At 36.2% G+C, this 25,357-nt stretch overlaps 2 protein-coding genes across 2 annotated transcripts; one reads left to right on the top strand and one right to left on the bottom strand.

The window, feature by feature from the left end:
• Positions 1-82: 82 nt before the first annotated feature.
• Positions 83-10,095, bottom strand: LOC128244019 (uncharacterized). Its single transcript, XM_052962037.1, has 8 exons — positions 9,196-10,095; positions 8,698-8,803; positions 5,774-5,880; positions 4,427-4,617; positions 3,749-3,849; positions 2,868-2,976; positions 1,704-1,885; positions 83-598 (listed from the first exon to the last, which is right to left on the bottom strand). Exons 1-8 carry the CDS (start codon positions 10,093-10,095, stop codon positions 384-386), a joined length of 1,911 nt encoding a protein of 636 aa, XP_052817997.1. The 3' UTR covers positions 83-383.
• A 1,818-nt stretch (positions 10,096-11,913) lies between these two features.
• On the top strand, positions 11,914-24,398 carry LOC128242962 (26S proteasome non-ATPase regulatory subunit 7-like). The gene is made up of 7 exons (XM_052960419.1): positions 11,914-12,187; positions 12,949-13,041; positions 13,644-13,741; positions 14,323-14,403; positions 15,068-15,159; positions 22,627-22,789; positions 23,775-24,398. Exons 1-7 carry the CDS (start codon positions 12,013-12,015, stop codon positions 24,069-24,071), a joined length of 999 nt encoding a protein of 332 aa, XP_052816379.1. The 5' UTR covers positions 11,914-12,012; the 3' UTR covers positions 24,072-24,398.
• The last annotated feature ends 959 nt before the right edge of the window (positions 24,399-25,357 follow it).

The raw sequence follows: 25,357 nt of genomic DNA, 5'->3' as shown, positions 1-25,357 counted from the left end.
CCTCTACCATTTTTGGAATCCCTCCTGCTCAAACAGAACACCCGTCTATCTTTCCAGATTGACAAATATTAGCAGTTAGACCCTATGTCATTTTTTTATTCCTGAATGTTTCATAAAAGAGAACAAACAGTTGCACAACATTGCACTTCTTAAGATAATTTATCATGATCTCTTGCACATAAAAATGGCATTAAAATATATTGAGAAATGTCAGCAGTTCCACCTTAAATGGGTATTCACTTAAACAGTTATACCCCATGTCCAGTTAGTGTCTTAGTAATGCTGTTTCACTACACAGGAATTATTCTGTATAAAACACAAACCATAAGTATTTTAATAACTTTAGATAGGTCGAATGCATAATAAAATTAAAACTGCCAAACTCAACCATGATCGTCTGCAGTCAACACAAACACGGTATCATTAAGCACATAAAAACTGGAATGTAGATCCCCCTCACAGAGGTATGGGACGCGGGAAAAGTGGAGAAGGGAAAACCCAGCCGGCCGGAAGACGTCGCGAACCATGCTCTCACACTGGGCCTCAAATGTAGCACCATCAATGTTTAACCTCTCTGTAGGCTTGTTGTTTGATGAACCTGTTAAAGAAAAGCATTTGTAAAGTTTCATGACAAAAGAAGGGTAGAATGGCAGCAAATACTAGAAATTAAAATTGTTTTAATCTTGTTCTAGAAACGTGTCCGTTCATACTTGCTGAACAGCCATTAGAATAAATAAATAAGACTACAAAATTCTGCAATTATGTCACCTGTCAGAGGAGCTCTTCATTGTCAAACTAAAATTCATATCAATTTTAATGTCAAACAGGTTACTTTGACCTTGACCTCGAAACTTTAAGGGTCATCTGCACATGATAAGTATTTCTAAGTTTAAGTGTGTTTAAAGATTTATTTTATCAAGCGAAACTATTATTAATGAATAAAGTCATTAAAAGACACCACAACTGTGACCTTTGATCTCAACATAAATGAGGGTCATCTACTGGTCATTATCTGTATTGCTTCCATGTTTTTCAAGACTAAGATCCAGTGTACTAGATAAGTAGAATTGAAACTGGATTCTTGTAGTCAAGGTTATCACAAACTTTGACCTTCTGACCTCAAAATCAATATGTGGTCATCAGCTGATTATAAGCAACATGTAGACACAGTTTTAAAAAAAAACCTAGACACATATTCTGACTCAGAAAAGCACATTTTAATGTTAGGATGCTTCAATAAATTTATTGTTTTGATGGTCAACGCGACTTTGGCCAGTATTCAATATTGATCTTATCCTTAGACATGCCCCAGTGATTCTATTCAGCTTATTGGTCAGCTTAATATACAGGCCAATCAAAACACTTTGTTTCTTATCTTAAATTTAAGGTCAATCTAAGTTGTTTATTAAATACTGCCCCTTGACCATTGACCAAGTGGCTCCAAATGACAAATGAGCATACAAAATTTGAAGTTTACATTTAAAAGTTACTGATTAAACTATAAAAATATACTACTAAACATCCCCATGACCTTAACATACTGACATTGACCAATGTGCATACCAGCAGTGAGAAGACTCTAAAACCAACTATTAACAGGTTCTTGATTAGAAATAAAAGTTTGGTGCAACAATTTATGACAATATGTGTCTGCCATGATTTGCAGGCGACCTAAGAAAACAAACATATACACATTTACTAACCAAACTCCACAAAGGGACTAAAGGGAATGACAACAGCAACTATGACCCTGCCCCCAGGGGCAAGGACCCTTCTCATGGAGCGCAGGATGCTCATAGGTCGATCACACCTGTCCAGCAGGTTAAGGCACGATATCACATCATATTGCAATGAGCCATTGTCCCATTGATCAATTCCAAGAACTCTGGAATGTCAAAAGTATTACTACAGTTTATGCGCATTGGTGGAAAACAACTGTCTAGCAGGTACAGTCAATTCAGTGATTTTTTTTGGTGCAATTTACTGCCTTCTAAAGACCCTTGCGAAAAACTGTCCCTTTTTCCCAAATTTGTTTTCCCAATTTGATAACTGCATATTACATTCATGAATAAAAAAGCAATGATTTTCTTGAAATATAAACAGCATCTTGACAACACTACTTTTTAACAGCATAATGTATTCATAAAAAAAGTTAAAACATGTACATTTGCCATTATATTAGCTATTTTGGCCTGATTTTGTATTCACAGTCAACTTTTTTCCCAATTTGCAAGGCACAGGCAGTAAAAATGATTCCAAAAAATATCACTGGTCATGATTTCACATAATACTGCAACAAGCCGTTGTCCCATTGATCATTTGTAAGAACTCCAGGCCCGAATTGTTTTGAAATGGGAAAACATTCAAAACTAGAATTCCACGAATTTGGGTAAGTCGCCTGTTAGAAGCGTCCATCAAAACCATTAGTATAAAATGAATTTTAATGTAAAAGGATTTAAACTTTTTAATAATCTGAGAGCTTAATTTTATTTCCATACCCAATCCAAACGTAAGCCAACTTTATTTTAATGTAAAAGGGGAATAACTGTTGTGAAGTTTGAGTGATTTATCTCGTGATCAAAGCTATTATCTGTACGAGTAATAAAACAACTACTGTAAAAAGAGTAACTCTGAAAATACTAAGGCAATTCATCCCATATAATTGTCTGAGGCTTTGTGCCCACAAACACAGTGCCTGTCGCCAAGTTTCGACATAACTGGATCATAAATATTACATGCACATGGTTTTGCTGATGCTGACGATGTAGCCATCACAGATGCCAAAAGTAATACCTATATGTTTCCTTTTCTGGCAAAAATCATTGATGAGGATTGGGAAGCATAAAGAATTAGCTGCTGGTACCTACCTGTATTGTTTTTCCTGAAGCCTGCTGACCATGGTGGGAGATGTTTCAGTTACATAAACCTTGGAGAAAAATGAGGCCATCTTCTCTGTCACCTTCCCATCTCCTGCGCCTGGAAGAACAAGGTCAATCAATTAAAACAACCAAGCATATTTAAAAAGCTTGGGTGAATAATACTGTTGCCATGCAACCAAAGGCATGAAAATGTATAGCAATATATTGAATTATCAGTTTTTCTGATAATATTAAATATTACTTGATTATTTCAAAAGAAAACTGGTTTTACTATTATAATATTCGAACAGTATAGATTTATTATGCAGGCAAATACTAAACTATGAAAATTCAAATAATCAAAAAATCAAAGGACGTCCAACAACATTTCATAATTTATTTTTTTGAAAGTATATGTTTAAGACTCCGATCTATGGCCAGCCCCATAGACAAGGCTAAACCACACAAAAATGGCCAATGCCTCAAATTCAGCCAATTAAAGATTAAAATGAACCATTTTGGCCACACTATTTATAACAAACAGATTCTAATCATGATTGATTGAAGCACCATTTGAAACTGGCAAAAAACTACCAACACAACTTGTACCAGTGTAAACCAGATCAAAAAAGTATGAGTGTTTTTTTATTGTTCTTCCATCAAAAGTGGTTTCTCAAGTTTCCAAAGTAATGGTTTATCACAGTTTTTGACGTTACTCCACAGGCTGAAAGACACATGTCATTGTGAAAGATGACAACAAGTGGAGGTTGCTGCCTTGTTTGCATAACGGAACACACTTTGGGCTTGTTTGTGGGATTGCCAAAGGCTGTGGGGCTGGCCTATATATATCTGAGTCCTACATATAAACAGACCCCAATTATTCAGCTTACCAAGATCCAGCAAGTTGCTAGCCCTCCAGTCAGCTGAAACCCCCAGCAGTTGTTGGAAATGGGATCGGGAAAACACAAACATGGACCCTCGCCCTAGCAACCTGCAAGTTCGGATCAAACAATACAATGCCAACCAATTTAATACGTATTCTAGTGGCTATTGCTGATAAATATTTGAACTATTACACTAGTTTCGATAACACTTATTCAAAATAATTCAGAATGATCATACAAGTATATCAGTAGTAAAGATTAAAACTGTCCAGTCACATTTATAAGGCGCCTAATTATTACCAATCATATGAAAAGTAGTTTTTTGACTAACATACATTAGCAACATTTTTTTCCTTTAATTCGTAAAGATTTAAACTTTAATATAAAGTATTGTATTTGAGCAGCCTAGGGGTCTATAAACTAAAAGCACCCGTTATAAAAGATAACAATTATGGTATTGTACATCTAAACTTCAGTGGTCAAAATTATCACAAGCCCGCAAACCCTGCACTGGTAAAATGTCTTCAGGCTTGCTCAAATTCTGAATTTTATATAGCAGGGCTTGTTAAAATAATTGATGCCAAGCAATAGTATAAGACTTCGGGCTTGTTCATCCAAAAGTCTAATTTAGATGACTGAAACTTTGGAACTTTTCTACATGGGATACATGACACTCTAACAAACCCATTGATGGATGTCGTTTCCATAAACCAGCTGAGGAAAGCCTTGGCAAGTGAATGGTAGATTTGAGTTACGACCCAGTCTGACTTCTCATAGCAGTTTTCAAGGAAATCTCGCGTCTCGGAGTCCTCGGACAGTTGAACAAAGTGATCACACATCCACTCAGGAAGCCTACTATGGTCAACTGAATACCACTGAAAAAAGATTATGTCTAGTGCCTAATGAAAAAGTTATCACAACAGTTGTATGTTCTGGTAAACAGTTATAAATACTCATGTATGAAACTATGGAATTCTTAGAATTTCTTTCATTATTCATTTCAAAGTTGTTATTTAATATATAGTATCCAGAAAATATTTCCCATCCCCAAAGCGTCTCAGGTCCCAATATGAAAATGCTTCAGTCAAAACTCAATCTCAGTCTAACTTGTTCAAAAGATTATGAAAATGATAATTATATGTTTTTACACATTTTAAAACTCATTGAATATGTTGATTAAAACTTTTGGTCTAGATTCCACGGGAAAATATTCTTCAGCCAAAAATGTACTTTAGTACAATTCATTGCCTAAATTCAGCACTAAATATTGGAATGAAAATATAATCTATATGTTTATTTCATCAACTTCTCTATCTAAAATTTTAGAACCAAGATATTATAAGACACAATAATAATTTTAAATAACGGTAAGGAATTATTTTTTTGTATATTTATACCCTCAATAAACAATATTATACACATGTATGTATTATATATTTGTTTCAGTTACAATGTTTTATGAAAAATTATTCTGGATGATCATAATGGATTATGGTTTATGTTGATAACAATTTTTTGATTATATTCTTTTGCACCATCACTACCTTAGGACACAAATTTAGATTGGTGGAACCATATTTCCTAGATCGGTGAACCACACTGCCCAGTTGAGTGTATCTTATAAGAAAAATATGTACTTTTTAAGGTGGGGAATGAGGCCCAAAAATCACTAGATAGAAGGCTCTGACTGCCCAGTATAGTACCTCATTGTTTGGGCCAAATACTGATATTCTTTCAATCTGGGCTGTATCACTCATATATACTGGCCATATGGTCCGCCAATCTGGGCAGTATTAACAATTGACTCCCATTATGAGCTGTATCATCTGGGCCATATCTTAGCTACAATAATGAGCTATTAGGGATACTTTTTTTTATTATTTTGACATTTCTTATGCATCCCTGTAACAAGTCAATCATAGTCAATTATTCGTCAAAAGACTTGTTGACAGCAATTTTGTGTGGACTAGGCCATATCTGGGATGGGCTGTACCTTCCGCTATATGTAATTATCCTACTAGTAAAGCCTACATAGTGATGGTTGTCAGTCTTGTGTTTCTGATCCTCCAGCATGCGATTGTAGATGGTCCTAGCTAGGTTCCCACCCCCTCGATAGCTGTTCACAGTCGCCATGCAGCCTGTGAATTGTATAAAGAAAAATATTACTTGTTCAACAGGGAAATAGCACAGTAATGTGCGATGTCAAAGAAGGCCAACAGATACCTTCAGGGAAAAGCATGCTCGACACTGAAGGGGTCCGCTGGTCTTTATATACAGTAAATTCTCTATCCACATAGAACCCGGGCTTTGCAAATTTGCATATTACCAACCAAGTAAACATATGTACTATGAACATACATCCGTCTATACCGGAATGTTATACTATGAACGCACATCCGCCGCCTACAGCGGACTATTACATTATTATGAACGTACATCCGCCACTTACAGCGGACCGTTACAGCAGCAACACTATTCTCTCATGTATGATATTGCACAAGATTGATCTTAAACTGTATTTCAATTTTTCATAAGTAACATTGACAGACTTTAATACATGATAAAATACGCACACAGTAAAACAGTAACATGAAATTTGAAGTTCATCTAAGGCACATGTCCGAAATAAGATCGTCGAAATATTAGGATAGTTAATAACTTTTGTCTTTTCTCAACAAAAACGTATAACTTCCATTTTCACACAAACAAACACTGGAATATTGTATTCTGCTAACTAAATGATAACGGAAAATGGGAACTGGATAAAATCAATCAAATTATCAATCGAAAATGTGGTATTGTTGTTGTTGTTTGTCGAATTATGGCGTCGTCGTCGCCTATGGTCTCGATGTACTATATCGAATATTTTTGCCGATATCATCTTGGTGCTTTATTCTATGTACTTGAACTCTTGTTACTTTTTTTTTTTGGACTCATCGAATTTTGGAAAGTTGTGTGTTTTTTAAAAAGGAATTTTTTTTTGTTTGTTATTTTTTATAAAATTTAAAAATATATAGCCTGTTTGTTTCTGACAGATATAAGCTTAATGAATCCATCAGTTCTTCTTTCGCACAGGTATTCGTTATTTCTTCTATTTCACCCGCTAATAACCCCAACGTAATTGCTACTTTGGGTATGCAATATCTGTATAGTATTTGCATAGTTCTTTCTTCCAGTCCTCTTCTAGCTTCATCATACTTTTTACAGTGGAATAAGAAGTGGTCTATGGTTTCAGGAACTTGGCAGACACTGCAACAGTTGTCTGTTTGGTCTGGTGTCTGTTTTGCCCAGTGATCTTTCAGCCGGGTGTGACCACTTAGGAGTTGGTTGATTTGGCTGAAACATTTTCTTTTCTTTTCACCAACGCAGTTTCTTACCCCGGGTGTGACAAAGATGTCATGTATGGCGGAAGACCTCTCAGAGTTACGGTATTGGGCTGACCATTTTTCATTAATTGCTTTTCTTTTCATCATTTGCATGACTTCACCTGCATCTTTCTTTTCATCATCGAATTCTGCTTCATCAAATTCTGCTGCCTTCTTAGCCCCTTTTTTTGCCTGCTCGTCAGCCAGCTCATTTCCCTCTATGTTTTTATGGCCAGGTATCCAGTGCACATGGAGTGTATTACCATTGTCCTCTAAACTTGTTACAGATGTTTTAATGTTAAAAACGGTTTCAATTTTGTTCTTGGGAATCTCTCTTGAAAATGCTGTTGATATTGCTCCCTGGCAGTCTGTGAATATGTGAATGTTTTTTCTTTGTGGTGTTGTAGCTGTTAGGAAGTCCAGTGAAAGTTCAATACCCGCCATTTCGCCAGAAAAGTTGTTGCCAAGTTTTGACACGCCCTTATTTAACAAAACTGGATTTGTCTTGTATCCTTCAAGATAGATGGCAGCACCCGCACCGGTAGGGCCTGGGTTACCCAGTGAAGAGCCGTCTGTAAACACTAGGATGTCTCCTCCAGATGTAGCATCTAGTATGTGTGCTATATTTGCTGTCTGGGTTTCCTTATCCACAGTGAATTGTTCGAAGTTAACCTTTTCGCGTGTCCTAGAAAGACCAATGTACTTCACGTTGTACTCAAATTCCTTCTCTATATTTTCTAGCTTGATTTTGTCTTTGAGTTCTGTGTAGCGGCACATTAGAAGCGCAAATGTTGTAGGTTTCCCTCTAAAACTTGACCTATTTGACATCCACTTGTTAAAGTCTGCTTTCAGTGGATCTTCATCTCTTTTGGCTACAATTCTGACCAGTTCCTCTGCTTGTCTCAACTTAATGTGAATGTTCATTGGTAGGGTATTTGTTAATAGTTCCAATGATTCTGTGCTTGTACTTGGTAAACATCCACTAGCTTTTAACATGGCGCTGCGTTGGACCGGTTCAAATGCGCGTATGCATTGGTCAGTTTGAGTGACCAGTACAGGTAAGCCAAAGTCCAAAATTGGCAAGACCAAGGCTTTGTAGAGTTTCATATATGTAGTCTGTGTGCAACCTCTGTATTTACTTGTGAAACAATCAAGTCCTTTTAGTGCCCTGTAGCCAGCCATTGACTTCTCATGAATGTGGGTGTTGAATGACAAGTTGTTGTCTATGGTTACCCCTAGCAATTTTTTGTTTTGAACCAGCTCAATGGGAATATTATTGTAAACCAACTTCTTAAAGGGTTCAATGTCAGTTTTGAATAGGATTGCCTTAGTTTTTTCAGAGGCTATGCTCATGTTCCATTGATCACACCATATATTAATCTTATGAAGATCTTCATTTGTTTTTTCAATGGCGTTTTCAATTGACTTGTCACTGTTCCATATGCTGGCATCATCTGCAAATTCTGTATGATGTCCGGTCACTCCATCCATGCTGTCCCTTGTGTAGAGGTTGCAGAGTGTTGGGCTCAGAACAGACCCCTGTGGAATGCCTACTTTAGAAATGATTAACGGAGACTTGTGGTCATTTACCTTTAGGTAGTATTTTCTGTCGGTTATGAACTCCTTCAAGTATATCCAAAGTCTTCCACGAATGTTGCTGTTGAATGCCTTTTGGAGTAGACCAGCCCTCCAAACTCTTTCAAAGCATGATTCATAGTCCATGATGACTAATGCTGATTTTTCACCCTTATTGTTGTTTTCCTGTATGCTTTGTACAATACGTAGTAGGGATTGCGTACAAGACTTATTTTTCCTATATGCATTCTGATATTTTGACACTGCTTGTTCTGTTTCAAGTTTCCATGTTAGTCTCTTTTTTATAATTTTTTCAAGTAATTTTCCAATGATGCTTTTTAAAGTTATAGGTCTGTATGATTTAACTGTATTGTAGTTTTCTTTTCCAGGCTTTGGTAGCATAATTTTTGGGTCTGTTTTAAAACCGCCTGGCAGTTTACCTCTCTCCCAGCATCTTTGGAACAAGAAAAGCAGACTTTTGCTTAGTATTTCGCCACAATTTTTCAACATTACCCCAAAAATTCTCTCTTCTGGACATGGTGCACTGTTCTTGTCAAATTCTTTTAATACCGATTCTACTTCATCAAGTGTTATGTCTGAATTTTCCATTGTGTGTGGATCTCTCACCAGAGACATTCTTTCATCATTTTCAATGGTTTCAACTTGATTTTCAATTTGGTAGTAATGTGTATGGCACTTTTCTTTCACTTCGAGTGTTTCTTTACCATATTTTTGTTTCATTTCTTGAAAAATCTCCACATCAGATACTGCTAAGGATAAGTCTTCTTTAACAATAGGCTGGACTGCACACTTGGATTCATCACTTCTATGTTTGTTTATTATTTTCCAAAACTTCTCTGGTTTCCTAGGATCCAGCTCATGTGTCAGTAGGTCAAGGTATGCAGTTTTTGCCTTTTCTATAGTTTCCTGGAATGCCTGTCTTGAAATACTAACTGCACGTTCATTAGCCGGATCTGACCTTACCTGGAATTTTCTTTTTGCCTGTTTGAACTTTTTGTTGAGCTCATTTAATTCAGGTGACCAATAACCTTTGCTATGTGGACAAATCTTCTTCTTAGGTATCACATTTTCTGCACAGCTGAGAAGAGTCTCTACTAGAGATGCATACATTACATCCACACTTGAGTTTGTTTGTTGTTCAATCCATGACTGTAATCTCTCTGAAGTTTCTTTTTCCCAGGTTAACCAATTGGCATTTTTAAAATCCCATCTTTCTTCAGCTTTCCAGGTCTCTTTTTCACCCAGTTGAAATGTTATGAGTTTATGATCTGTGTTTAAGTAAGCTTCTTCTTGTACTTTCCAGTTGCTGATGTTCTGTGACAGGGAGCCAGTTACTATAGATAAGTCAATCACTTTGTCATTTCTAGTGGGTGTCTGATTGTTTAAGACCATTAATTGAGTTCCTTGTAGGTATGTATGAAGTGTTATGCCCAGTTTATTATCTTTTTTTCCGTACCAAAATTTGTGTGAAGCATTAAAATCTCCAAGTATTATTAACGGCGTTCCAAACCCTTGTGCTTGATCTATTATCTCCGTAAACTTTTTAAGCATAAGTTCATTTGATGGGGGTATGTATACAGAGCATATAAGGAAGTTGCATTTTTCATGGAAGACCTCACACCAAACCGCCTCTACATCACATGATCTTAGATCTTTTCTTTCAAATATTTTTATACTCTTGTCAATCATCAGTGCGACTCCACCTCCTTGTATGATTCTTCTTTCACTAGCTACCCAGTGCCATCTTTTCTTTATTGTATCTTTGATATCAACTTCAGGATGCCATATTTCTGATATTGCAAAAATTTTGATGTTTTGTGATTTTACTACATTTTCAATAAAACTAAAAGTATGAATTTTTTGTAAAGCGAGGAGCAGACAACAGTTTCTTATGGGTAATAATTAAATAATTATTCAGTTTTCGATCCTACTCCTGGGTATTACCATGTCAACGGTTGAGTAGGTTGTGTATTCGTTTAACTTAACCTTTTCTATTTGAGTTTTTTTATTCTTTTTTAATAACACTTTTTATATAGTTGGTTTAATATATGAGAGTGTTATTACCTGGATAACTGAATACTTCCTCGGATTTACGGATAAGGTTTATATTGTTGTGACTTTATCACATCGGGAGAGATTTGGGTGGTTTATTTATCAGATAAAGGCTAACCATCACTTATTTTTAAATATATTCTTTGTTATATGATTAAATAATCATAAAGTAATTTTCATTTCAATCGAAAACTGTCATTTTTATTTCGCTGCTTCTGTTTATGTTCTAAAAAATCTATATTTTCACTGGTATTTTTTTTTCTTTTTTAAATAAAATCTCAAGCTGCTTCTTCAACTAATTGTGTGAAATTATTATCAGAGCATTAACATCATCTTATGGCAAGGTGGAGACATGTGCAATAAACAGGATGATAGTACTCGTCTCCTAACTGCGGGAACTATAGTCATTTCGTACCCTGACCATTTCGTCAGGGTACTAGATTAAAAAAGATTACTTGAAGAAGATAAAGAACATACAATCCAGACATTGCATTATTTACAGACATCAACCATTGCCAGACTGGACACAGGCGCTGGCTCGCATGATTTAAACGAAAGAAGAGTGATATAACGTAGAAATATTGACATTGATCAATTGTCGTTTTAATCGGTCGCTAGACTCGTCAAATAAAATAAAAATGTTTTAAGATATAGTTTAGAGATAAATATATGAAAAACATCGTAAGAATAGCGAATTAATGGGGTGGGCGAATAATAGGTACAGTAGGGTGCTTATTTTAGCGAAATTATAGGGGTACTTTGCGCGTGGGAATATTCGGAATCCCTAGCTATTTTCAAAAACAAATTACACAGTTTTTGTCGGAAGAGCCAACCTATCTGAGTGTAAAGTTTTATCGTAATAGCTATCTTGTGTCAAAAGTAACGTAGGAAAAACCTCCATTTCCGGCCGGAAAGGGGTCGCTAACCAGTATATGAGTCTATATTCACTTAAGTATTGTTTTTCTTAACTTAAAGAAATTCATATATATAGGTTACGAAATGACTATCTTATGATTACGAAATAACCGTAAATCGGAGGGTACGAAAGAACTAGGATACGAAATAACTGTAAACCAGACAGTTTAAGGGGGAGGAACTCCAGACATTGTCAAAAAAATAAACCGTATTTGTTGTGTGCTACACATTGTTTTTCACGCAAATTAATATTTTATCCCCGCCGGAAGTATCAAAAGCGAAAATTTAGAAAAGTCATTGTGCCGGTACTTTTAGATTATTGTATTTTTCTGAATAAAAAAGATGCCGGCAACAGATCCCAGTAAAATTTCTAAAGTGGTTGTACATCCACTCGTTTTGCTCAGCGTCGTTGATCATTTTAATCGCATGGGAAAGGTTGGAAATGTCAAAAGAACAGTTGGTGTTTTGCTTGGAGCAAATAGACAAGGCATTCTTGATGTTTCAAACAGTTATGCAGGTAAATGATATGGTTAAAAATTCACGATTGGACCTCTGATTGATTTGTCCGAAATTCTCGAAGCATCTCATTTAATGGTCAGTTTCACCTGGTCGAGTTTGTTGGTCAAAAAATCTTTTAGTCGGTCAATAGCTATTCATAGCTAATGTTTTCTCTGTTAATAGTGTTAAAATAAAATTTGATTTGATGATTTTCCACTGTAGGATAGCGATGACAGTGGATCGCTCATATACAGTACTATTTGCCTACCTTCAATACTGTAGAACAGATCTTTGTAAATGCCTGTTTTTTATATTAAAACTGAACAACTGTGCTTGAAAAGATATGTAAATTGATTTGATATTTTTTTGTATTGATGAAATTAGAATCCAGGGCCTGTTTTTAGATCTTTTGCTGCTTGAGAATGCTTGGACACAGCCTTTAATCTGACATGCTGAATCCATATTGTACAATTTTTTTAACTGATATAAGTTTACGTCTGGAATTTTTCAAGTCTAGGGTTATGATCTTTTATTGAACCAGGGCGGAGATAATTGATCATCTAATGGCGTGTAAGAAAATGGTGTCTTAAAACCAGCTCTACTGGTTGACCAAATTACTGAATATTTAGTTGGATGGTTCTCAGAAAGACAATGAGTATAACTATTGGACTCAAGATGTGCAGCAAAAAATGAAACACTCTGGCTTTCGCTGGTGATGTTATTTAAATGCAAAAAGCCTGAGATTTAGGTAGTGAATGTAATGTTATGATTCTGCTTCAGTTCCATTTGATGAGGATGCCCATGACAAGTCAGTGTGGTTCCTGGACCATGATTACTTGGAGCAGATGTATAGCATGTTCAAAAAAGTTAATGGTAAGGATGGTGTTAATTAATTTTTTTCTTACATTTTGTAGTTAAATAATGTTTTCACTGTTTTTGTGTTTATTATGATGAGCTATGCTTAAGAAAAACATAAACATCATAATATGATTGTGCTGTAAAAGCATGTTTGTAGTTTAATTTTGACATAAATATTACATATTCTTTCATTACATATAAACCCTTTCAAATAAAACAAAAGTTAACTGGGTTTAACAGGCATCCAAATAAAGTTCACGTAATTGAGTATTGGATAAATGGTTTAGTTCTTTGTGATTTAACTATTTTCCATGTTGATTAATCTTACTTGAGAAATGTATATTTGCCCTGAAAATATGCTTCTTAAAAATGGGACTATTCTTTGAAAAATAAATACAATTTCAGTTTGTGAAAGTCATGAAAATTGGAATACAAAACAAATTCGGAATCCCAGCAAAATATTGACAAGTGAAAGAAGGCCCCTGATTGGCTGATAAAACATCGGAAGATGACCTCCTTCAGCTGAACATCAGATCCTAATGGCAGAGCAAATATTAAGATATGATTTTACTCAAATTGACAGACATGCATTAATTGAATGAATATTTTGTTTTCAGCCAAAGAAAGGATTGTTGGTTGGTATCACACAGGACCCAAACTCTGCCAGAATGATGTCATTGTCAATGATCTGATGCGCAAATACTGCCCTAACTCGGTACAATATTTAACATCTTTTTATGATCCATGGCTGTGCTCTTTTACGGGGGGAGTGCGGAATTGTTTGCTTTAATTTCCATTTTAGGGGGAATTTGTAATTTCAATTGTTTAACACAAATTATATAAACATACATATTTATTTAATTTTCTTTTACAAAGCAAACCTGTGTAAGAACAAATATAGTTGAAGCATTGACTTTTTTTGTCTTTGCAACAACTTATTGGAGTAATTAAATGCTTAAGAGAGATATACCTTAAGTCCTTTTAACAAGGGGAAGGGTGCAAGAAAATAGCCAGGCCTTGACCTTAACATTAGCCCTTGGCTACCAGTTTTGCAGTAGTACTACTAATTTCTTTAAGTTAATTAGTCTGCCAGGGTACTCTGTTCTCAAGTATTTATCACAAGTTCCCAGTTTGTGAAAAACTACAATGTACTTGAACATTCCGAAATTCAAGCGTAAAGGTCATTTTCCGAAAGTAATGAGAAAATACTGTTGTTAATAGGTTACTGGACTAACTTATAAACAAATATGTGTGACATTTTTTTTTTTTAATTATTCTTATTCGATGTATTTGCAGGTTTTGGTTGTGATCGATGCAAAGCCGAAGGACCTTGGTCTGCCTACAGAAGCCTACGTGATGGTGGAGGAGGTCCATGATGTGCGTATACAGTAACAATTTCATTCTGTGTAAAAGGACACTCTTTGAAACTTTGAATGGATGAACTATGTTCTGCATGATTAAAAATATAGTAGGAGTGTTACATGTTTAGAAATATTTCATGTTTAAAAGTGTGCTGTGTTTTTAAAGATGTGTCCATCATTATCCATTTGTAAAATAGTGCTGAAAAATTAAAATTATTTTCTTCTGTTGTTCAAAGTCCTATCAAGTGCTTTTCCATATATCATTTTGGCAAATAGGCACTTTAAGTACCTTACTACAGCCTCTGGCCCCAATTTCTCGAAACTTCTTAAGCTTAACAGGCTTAAGTCACTTATTTCAATTAGCCATAATACATTCTGAAAATGGATTTTGATAAATGAAAAATGGTTTATTCTGATAATCATACAGATTATTCCTACATAATTTTTAAAAAATCTTGAAGAAGTAAATAAAACACATTTAATATAACAACAAAAAAAGTGAGATTAGCTTAATCCTGTTATAAGGGACTTAAAAACTTTCGAGAAATTGGGGCCAGATTCTGTTAAAAAAATATAGATCTCTCCTGCATATGAAGCTTTAAAGGTATAAAACAAAAGATGACCCTAAAGCATACTACATCGTTTATGCGATTTATTGATGAACATGTGTTTTGTTACAGGATGGGACCCCTACCACAAAGACTTTTGACCATGTTCCCAGTGAGATAGGAGCAGAAGAGGCTGAGGAGGTCGGTGTGGAACATCTTCTCAGGTGAGGATTTATAGCAATGATTTAGCAACATTGTCACGTTTTGGGCAGTTGGCATAAACTGTACAGTTGTTCAGAAAGGCAATACAAACATGTGTTGTGAGTGCTATAATTCTGGCTGGAAAACTTGAAATATGCCCATTCATTAACTGAAAAAGTGGTTAAGTGTTAGCATGCACTTTCGGTGCCGTTGTACAATTTCAACTATAGCAAAGAAATGTTTTCATTGTGATAACACAAAATACTATGTAAAGGGTTATAATCTTCTGTCTTGTCAAGTCCAATTTCAATTCAATTACGGACAAAAAGATGGTCTTCATTGAAACTAAAGTTTCACAATATCGATGTATATTTTGGCTCAATCATGTTTTGGGAGGACAGCTTTGTGATAGCTGTTGTGTTTTAATGTAGGTATGTAATAAAGACCCTTAAATATTTACTACATTTATTCTACAAGTGTATAACATGTGAGTACATCAATAGTCTGAATCATACTGCCTCTCTGATACTTCTAGGGGTTCCACCTTGGTGCCTTAGCAGGGCGGTTACTAATTTGCATATAGAGACGGAGCTTCTATGCTCACAACATTACATCCCATCTTTTCTCAGATTTAAACTTTCAGCATCTGCTAAAGATTAGTTTAATATTAAAACAATTTCAATCATTAACATGATAGTCAATTCATTAGGAGAGTAGTTAATGTTCTGGCAGTTCACGAAATGTGGCATTATGGCCAGATAGAGCTAATGTCCAACGGTGTCAGATTTATGGCAGCGGCGAGCACTAATTGCTTGATTCACCACAAAGTTTTTGAAAACAAATTGTCTGTTTGTTATTACACTGGTCGTTTTCTGAGATTAATAGCGTGTCTCTGGGAGGATTGTAAATTCCAAAGAATTCCAGGTAACTCAGTTTTCAATAGCAAGTTGAGTCTGTTCAATAAATTTAGACTGGTCACATATAAAGAAATTTGTACTAGCATCGAAATGTCCTGAATTAAAATGATATGTACACAAGTATAAACATAGTAAACAAATATTCCACTTCTTAAACATACAAAGAATGCGCAAACATATTGGTAAATTAATCTAAATCCATAAAGGGATTATTATGCCCTTTTCACAATAAATCACTTTTGCACAAAGTCTTGGAAACGTTCTGGGGGGTTTCGATTTCGCGATGAACGTCTCGGTTGTGAAGGCTCTTGTTCGTCCGTACGTACAGTGCCAGGACGGTAGAAGTCGTCGAAGTCGTCCTCGCTGTCGGAGTCTTGTAGCCTTATCAGCTTGAAAAAGGACGAATTGCGGGTGATTGACTTGTCTCCTCTTTTCGCTGTTATCATCGAACCGTTTATCTTTGTAATTTTATATGGCTGACTGTCGAAAGGTGTGGAGAACTTGTTTGTTTTGTGTTGTTTGACAAGTACAGAGTCGCCAACGTTAAATGTTGCCGGCTTTGCATGCCGTTTTGCGTCCGCGTACGATTTCATTTTAGCTTTTTGATATGCGTCATTTTCACGAGCTTTGACTTGCACATTTTCCTTTGAAGGTTTCGATGGTGCAAATGGTAATTTTATTCTAATCTGTCTTCCAAATAATAGTTCTGCTGGACTGTATTTTGTAGTCGCATGTTTTGTAGCTCTATATTTGCGTACGAATGCATACATGTCTGTGCGCCAATCTGCTTTTTGAGTTTTTGCTGCACGAATTACTTTTCCTATTGTTTTCATGAAACGCTCGCATTCTCCGTTTGCTTGAGGCCAGATAGGGGTTATTTTTCTGTGTTTGAAACCAAATTGTTTTGAAAAGTTTTGAAAGTCTGCACTATTCATCGGCGGTCCATTGTCAGTTCTCAGTACTTCAGGTATTCCATATTCTGAGAATATTTTGTCAAGCTTCTCAATAACTAATTTTGCATTAAGAGATGTTATTATTTCAACAATTGGGAATCTTGAAAAGTCATCAATCAAAACAAGAAGATATATTCCATCAGGAAATGGTCCACAGAAATCCATGCTCACTGAATCCCATGCCTGTTTTGGCATTTCAGTCATTTGAAGTGGTTCCCTGGAGTTTTTATCAGTTGCTGCGAGACAGGGAATACAACTGTTACACAAGTCCTCAACCATTTTGTCCATTTTTGGAAAGTACACCTTTTCGCGCAATAGTTGTTTTGTCCTAACTATTCCTGGGTGTCCTTCGTGTGCTAATGAAATAGCCTTCTGTTGCAACTGTTTAGGTAACACGATTCTATTTCCATGCAAGAGAACTTCGCCGTTTTTGAACGTCACAACTGTCAGTTCATTTTTCACACGTGCAAGTGTATCTAGTACCGTATTTGTTTTGTAATTTGATTTCCACGAGGATTGTCTGACGTTTTGCATCACTTGTTGAAGGTCGTTGTCACTGCTTGTCTCAATGATTATGTCATGCAACGTCATCGCTTTTGGAACATCATGGTATGTAATGAATGACAGGTATTCTTCTGCGATTTTTCCTGTGTTGCTTGCTTGCGTCTTTGTGATATCAGGGTGCCTACTTAGGTAGTCTGACATGTTTGATTCACCTGGCTTGTATATGACATCAAAATCATAAGCTTGCATTTTCATTCGCCACCGTTCCAGTCTGGCTGGCGGCTTGGACTTTGGGTTTTTGTATATGTGTTCAAGCGCTTTTGCGTCTGTTGTGACGGTGAATTTGTGTCCAAAGAGGTATATATGCCAGTGTTCAATTGCCCATACGATAGCTAAGTTTTCTTTCTCGGTCTGAGAGTACCTTTTCTCAATATCTGTTAATGATTTGCTTGCATAGCTAACTACTTTCCCTCCTTGCAGCATGATTGCTGCTATGCCTACGGGGCTTGCATCTGCAACAATTTGTGTTGTCAATTTTGGATCGAAATATGTCATTACAGTTTCACTGCTTAGATCCGATTTGAGTTTATCAAAAGCATTTTGCTGTCTTTCTTCCCAAACGAATTTGGCATCTTTCTTCACGAGCATTCGCAAAGGTTCTGTCGTTGTGGAACTAGTTTGGTATGAATCTGGAGACATAGTTTGTCATTGCGAGGAAGCTTGGTACTTCTGATGCGTTTTGTGGAGCAGGTGTGTTTTTGATTATTTCACACTTTTTCTTGTCAGCAGAAAATCCGTTTTCACTGAAAATATAGCCGAATAATTCAAGCGTTTTCTTGTTGAATTCACATTTCTGTTTGTTCAGTGTGAGGCCTTTTTCCTGTAGACGTCGTAGGGCGGCTGCCAGTCTACTGTCGTGTTGCTCCTGCGAATTGCCATACACGATTATGTCATCGCTGATGTTTTGTACACCTTCAAGTCCTTCAAGTGAGGTCCGTATTGCATTTTGGAAAACTTCTGATGCACATGTTAATCCAAAGTTTAGTCTTTTGTAACGTCTTAGACCAACATGTGTAGTGAATGTGGTTATGTTGCGTGATTTCTTTGAGATTTCAAGTTGATGGTATCCCTGATTTAAATCCAATTTTGAGAATATTTTTGAACCATTTAAGTCCACAATAAGATCGTCTATTGTCGGTATAATGTGTCGAGTCCTTTTAATGGCTTCGTTAGGAAGGCGCATGTCTACACAGATACGTATTTCATTGTTTTTGCTCTTCGGTTTCGGTGCTACGACAATCGGTGATACCCAGTCTGTTGGTCCATCTACCTTTTCGATTATATCCATGTCTTTGAGCCTTTTGAGTTCAATTTCCACCTGTTTTCGAAGGTGAAATGGTATTCTTCTATGTGGTTGCACAACGGGTTGAACTGTATTGTCTACAAATAACTCAATTTGTGTGTCTTTCAATTTCCCAATTCCTGTGAATACCTTCGGGAATTTATCGCATATTTCACTTTTGCTTGTCATTGAATATATTTCTGGAACGACTTGCAGCGACACTGATGTAGAGTATGATAACAGATTGCCACTGTTTCCTTTCGTTACGTATATCATGGCTGTCGTAAACTTGTCTTTGGTTTCTATCATTGCTTGAAACTGGCCCATAATTTTGACAGCTTCAATTGAACCGTATGCGTATACTTTCGTATCCGTTTTGTTTAATTTTGGCTTCGGTTTCATGGCGTTGTATGCTTTTTCATCAATGACATTTATTGATGACCCTGTGTCTACGAGCATTTTTAGGGCATGACCTTCGACTTTGACTTTGATTGTAGGTTGCTTGCAGGATATGTCTGGCTTGTTTGAATTTATTTCAAGTCCAAATGCAAATTCATTACTGCTTTTATCATTGTCCGAAATTTCACTGTCTGAACAATTATCGGTACCCAATGTATGCACTGGCTTTGACTGTTTGTGCTTTGAACGACAAACAATCACAAAATGATTCATTTTCTTGCAAAAATTACATATTTTGCCGGCAGCGGGACATTGGCCATTCATGTGCGGATACTCCTTACCACAGTTTCTGCAGCTTCGTGTTTTCTGTTGTGACTGACGTAAGTGTTGGTAGACTGTCGTTGTTGAAGATGGTTTGGTTTTCGCTTTTGCCTGATTGCACAGGTGTTGTAACTGTTGTTGTGGTTGGCTGATTGTTCTATCTCGCTTGCGTTTTTGTTAGATAGTTCTAGAGATCGCGCTTCTTTGATTATTTCGTCTAAAGACATTTCTGATCTGAGCGCTTTGCGCCTTAGTCTTGTTGACGTACAGCCTTGTATTATTTGTGACTTAATTTCCTTGTCTGTATTTGCAAACTCGCAGTGTTCTCCAAGCTTTCTGAGTCGTTTGTGGAAACTGTCCAAGTTTTCGTGAGGTTCTTGCTTTGCCTGTCGAAACTTGTACACTTCGAACTCAATACTTTTCTTGGGTGCAAAATACTGGGTTAGTGCTTGCTTGGCAGCGTCAAACGTTTCCTCGACGTTTGGAAGTGTTGTAAAAATGTCATAAACATCTTCACCAGCGTAGTGCAAAAGTAACGCTCTTTTGCGTTTAGCGTCTTTGACATCCATACCAACTAGCATGATTTCTAGTCGACCTAACCACTTTTTCCAGCGACTGTCCACTGCTGTTTCAGTGACATTGAATGATGGGAATACTGGTAATCCTTGAGCCATTTTTTGGTAAATAATCAGTCCTACTAATTAATTACACAGCACAGTTTTTTTTTACACAGTAAATCCGCTTTTCATGTGTTTTACACTTTTATCCTCGTCGCCATTGTTGTGTTTTAATGTAGGTATGTAATAAAGACACTTAAATATTTACTACATTTATTCTACAAGTGTATAACATGTGAGTACATCAATAGTCTGAATCATACTGCCTCTCTGATACTTCTAGGGGTTCCACCTTGGTGCCTTAGCAGGGCGGTTACTAATTTGCATATAGAGGCGGAGCTTCTATGCTCACAACATTACAATAGCCTTGGTTGAAATGTGGTTCACATGTTACCAGAGACAATGTGCTAAAGTATAAAGCCCAAACTCTCGCTTTTATAATTGTTGGGTAATGCTGCTTGCTACTCCGCAGCAATCATTTTATACGCATGTTCATTGAATGGGATGTATTGTAGTTTTACCGAACGTGTTTGGTCAGGGATGCGAGGGGGGTGCGGCATCCAGTATTTTGTCCAATCAATAACTTCAGAAGTCTTTTTCCAATCATCACCAAACTTGGTCAGAACGTGTATTGGCATAATATCTTGAACAATGCGATAACCAGCTATATCGCTTAAGTCACTTGAGAGTCATTGCTCTTTACTTATAGAAATAACCTAAAATTGGTCTTGTCTGATCAATAACTTTAGAAGCAGGGTATCAATAAGTTTTGGTTGAACAGTCTTAAATAGTAATGTTAAGTAGCTGACCAGCTACTAGTTATTCTACTCAAAATTCTTAATTTGAACCGGCCCGATTGCCAATTGAACCGTCCATTATGGCTGGAGCTGGTTTTTGATAGCGTTTTTGAAGACAGTTGGGAATACATTTCCAAAGTTTCAATGCAATAAATCATGTATTTACTGAGATACTGACTTAAAGGTGCTTACATTGAAAACCTTAACCAAGGTGTGACGCGAGTTCCCACTCACTCACTCATGTAAAATATGACGTAAATCACACATTTTTTTCTAAATCACGCATACATTTTTCGTCCGTTTCAAGATCGTGCGTTTCTGAAAATTATGGGGGCATATATTAATTTGTTGGAATCCCACACAGCGTTCTAAAAATAGACATGACAAATACTATCTAGTCCCATCGATTAGCTAAACCGCAGATTCTGCTCGGTGATGTCATTACAATTTAGACAGGTTATAACTTTTTTACGCCTGGCGAAATGAATGATAAGCAGCAAAACATTGTAACCAATCTACACACGGGAATTCCATCTGCATCCAAAATGTCGATGCAATTGAAGCTTACAGCGCTTGGTTTTAGAGAAAACAAATCCAAATCATCAATTAATGCAAACAATGAACCTGTGTAAACGATGAGACAACGAGTGCAAAGATTAGAAAAAGTATCAAAAAAGATTTCAGAATAGTGGTTTGCTGAATTTTTCGTGGCTCAAATTTGACTCAGATGAAGTCATCCAAAGGGCAGTTCAGAAATGTAACCTGTAGACAATAGTCTTTGATTGACAGGGATTGAAATAGTTGTTAAGTTGTAACTTCAATTCTAAACTACGAATTTGTTATAATGTACCTTTTCAATAAAAAAAATAAAGTATTTATTTATTTTATACCCCCAAAAATTGCATTTTACCCGCAATTTTTGTAGCCAGGGGGTAAGTTTACCCTTGAAATAATAGTAAGTGGGAACTCTGAGACTTTGTTCAATTATCACCAAATTTGAATATGTATGGACATAATATCTAGATGAAGTTTGACAACCAGCTTTATGCTTGAGTCACTCCAGGATAAATGCCCTTTAATTGTAGAAATTACTCTCTTACTCATGTCTGATCAATAACTATAGAAGCTTTGTCCAATCATCACCAAACTTGGTCAGAATGTGTATGGGCATAATATCTCAGACAAGTTTGATAACTAGCCATATATCGCTAAAGAAACTCGGGGGTAATTACAGTTTCATTTAAGAAATAACCTAAAATTGGTCTTGTCTGACCAATTACTATAGAAGCCTCTGTCCAATCATCTCCAAATTTGTTCAGAAAATGTATGGGAATAATAACTCAGACAAGTACGATAACCAGCAATTTGGCTTGAGTCACTCAAGAATAACTGCCCTTTAATTATAGAAATTAACTAAAATTGGTCTTTTCCTATCAATAACTGTAGAAGCCTTTGTCCAATCATCACCACATTTGGTCAGAAAGTGTATGGGAATAATTACTCAAGTGTCCTAAAATTAGGAGGGGTGTATTTTGAGACAGTTGGCGCTCTTGTTTATATTAAAATTTTAGCAAAATTTATCTTTTTCATCTTTGGTCTATTCAACCATCAAATCATTTTCGTCTTCGGTCTATTTTCAGAGACATAAAAGATACAACTGTTGGCTCCCTCTCCCAGCGAATCACTGGCCAGCTAATGGGGCTTCGTGGGCTCCAAGCCCAGGCAGAGGAGATCAACTCCTACCTGCAGAAGGTTGCAGCTGGAACTCTGCCCATCAACCACCAGATTGTCTACCAGCTACAGGTATAGAACAGCATCCCAACCAATTGACAGTGATTGTTTATTTCTTAATTTAACTGTTTTTCGAGAAAAAAATGTCTGGCTGTTGTGAAATCCTTGTTGTCATCAACAATTTCATAGTGGAAAATCTTTAACCAACCAAAAAGATATTCGAATAAAACTTGTTACACATGCTGCTAGAAAAAAGGGGCATGAACAGTAGGGCCTTTAAATCCGGCTTTTACAATTATTGAGTTTAGCCCTTTTGTTCGTCTACAATAACAACAAATGAGTGTTGGCATTCGTTCTGCAGCTTTCTTGTTAAATTTTTGTAAATGAGCTTTTTTATTACTGTATTTGAGGATTGAATGAAGTTCTCATAATTTATATGTTTGAATTACTACAATAGACAGGAGACCTTAATTACAATTTACACTACATACTGGTTCTCAGTAACAATTGCCTAACAAGAATTTAATTCCTAATTCAGTGGTCGAAATAAGCATAAGCCCACAAGCACTGATAAAATGCTTTCCGGGCTTGCTCAGTTTCTTGATTTTATATAGCAGGGCTTGTTCATGAATTTGATATTAAACAGTTCTTGGGCTTGTTCATTCAAAAGTCTAATTTCAATGACTGCTAATGAATGGCACTTTCAGTCTCTTGCGGTGGTCGAAATTAACACAAGCCAGCAAGCCCTGCTATGGTAAAATGTCATCCGGGCTTGCTGAAATTCTGAACTTTATATAGCAGGACTTGTTTAAAAATTTGTTCCCAAGCAATAGTATGAGAATTCGGGCTTGTTCATCCAAAAGTCTAATTTCAATGACTGCTCTTGGGGGGTAAATCGTCCGCATTGAGTGGCATAATTCATTAAGTGGCATCATTCATTGAGAGGCATCATTATTTCTAAATATTTCATTTACCTTTCCTTTTTTAGTGGTCAATTTCTTTCATAGAGTAAATGTACCTGTATTCATCACGTACACATATTACAAAAATACTTCAGGATGTGTTCAACCTTCTGCCAGACGTGAATCTGCAACAGTTTGTTAAGGCTGTGTACGTGAAGACTAACGACCAGATGTTGGTTGTCTACCTCGCGTCGCTCATCCGATCCGTAATCGCTCTCCATAATCTCATAAACAACAAGATACAGAACCGAGACGCCGAGCGGAATGAGGGCAAAGATATGTCTAAAGATAAAAAGGAGAAAAAAGATGAGAAAGATGCCAAGAAAGACGATAAAGACACGAGCAAACAGAGTGATAAGGACAAAGATAAGAAGGATACGAAAAAGAAATAACCTATGATATAATTATCTAGACATTAAGTGTGCTAAGAATTTTGGACCAGATTTGATTAAGATGTTGGTGATATAGTGAAACCACTGTTAACGATGCAGCAATGGGCTACAAGCTCTCTGGCTCATGCTCCAGCACCTCTGTTATGTTAACAAAGATATCATTTTTACAAAACAATACATGGCAAAAAATGAGGTCTCTTTTCATAATTGACTTGTTTGGTTGTTCTATAAATATTATTAAATAAGTTGTGCAATGTACAGTTGTAAGTACATTCATGAAGTCTTATCTGTAATTCTGTGGAGAGCTGATTAAAGTGCTGAAGTTATTATTGAATATTAGTTTGCTATCAAACGTTGAAATGCATCTCAGGGCTGTTCCAGTAAAACATATAACCCCCAGGGGGAAGGCAGTTATTTAAATAGTATATGGGTGGGTGTCTTTTTTGCCAATTTGGACCCCAAAAGAGTTAATTTGCTTCTGTAGGGGTGGCATAATTTAAAAGTTCCTTCCCCCATGGGTTATATGTTTAAATGGAATAGCCCTCATTCAGATTCGTATTCTGAAATAATTAATAAAAAAAAGTTAAATTCAGCTCCTCTTTTTAATGTTGGTTCTCTTTGGTAAAGTAATATTGATTTACTTATTGTGAAACCCTCTTATTAAAGCAAGCTTCACAGATTAGAAGAGATGCTAAATCAAAATAAGTATCCCCTCGATAATTTATATACCTTTGTTTAACCAAATTATATATTAATCAGAGGCTACTCCTAGTTGTGTGGTTAGCGCAGTGGATGAGCACACTCCCTTCTCATCAAGGTTACTCGGATCCATCCCAGCATGGGCCATACACTCTCTCACAACATAGTGCCATAGGCATAATAGAATTTTCTTTACAATAATTGTTCAAGAAAAAAGGTTTTACCAAAAGTCCAAAAGATGCATTTGTTTGGCCAGGGTGACCGGTCATCAAATGACTAGTAGATAATATCTATGACTATATGATATGACTGTGGTGAATTGGTGCATCCAACAATTGCTGATTCAACAACTCCTGTTGTGCTTCAATAAAAGAAAATGAGTTGTGGAGCACCCTGTCCTTTGGTAGCACCTTTCTGCCCTCATAGAAATCAATACTGAAGAATGTTAGTGATAAAAGAACTTCTAATATGGTTATAAATTCTGTCAAACTTAATGTATTTGTCAGTTGACACCAAATACTACTTCATTTCAATACAATTCCTGACATTGTTGGTCAAATTCAAAATATTCCAATTCTTCACAGCCC

The sequence above is a fragment of the Mya arenaria genome, chromosome 8 (assembly GCF_026914265.1).
Source record: "Mya arenaria isolate MELC-2E11 chromosome 8, ASM2691426v1".
Lineage (NCBI taxonomy): Eukaryota > Metazoa > Mollusca > Bivalvia > Myida > Myidae > Mya > Mya arenaria.
The sequence above is the reverse complement of the archived record's forward strand: the minus strand, read 5'-3'. Positions and strand labels throughout refer to the sequence as shown.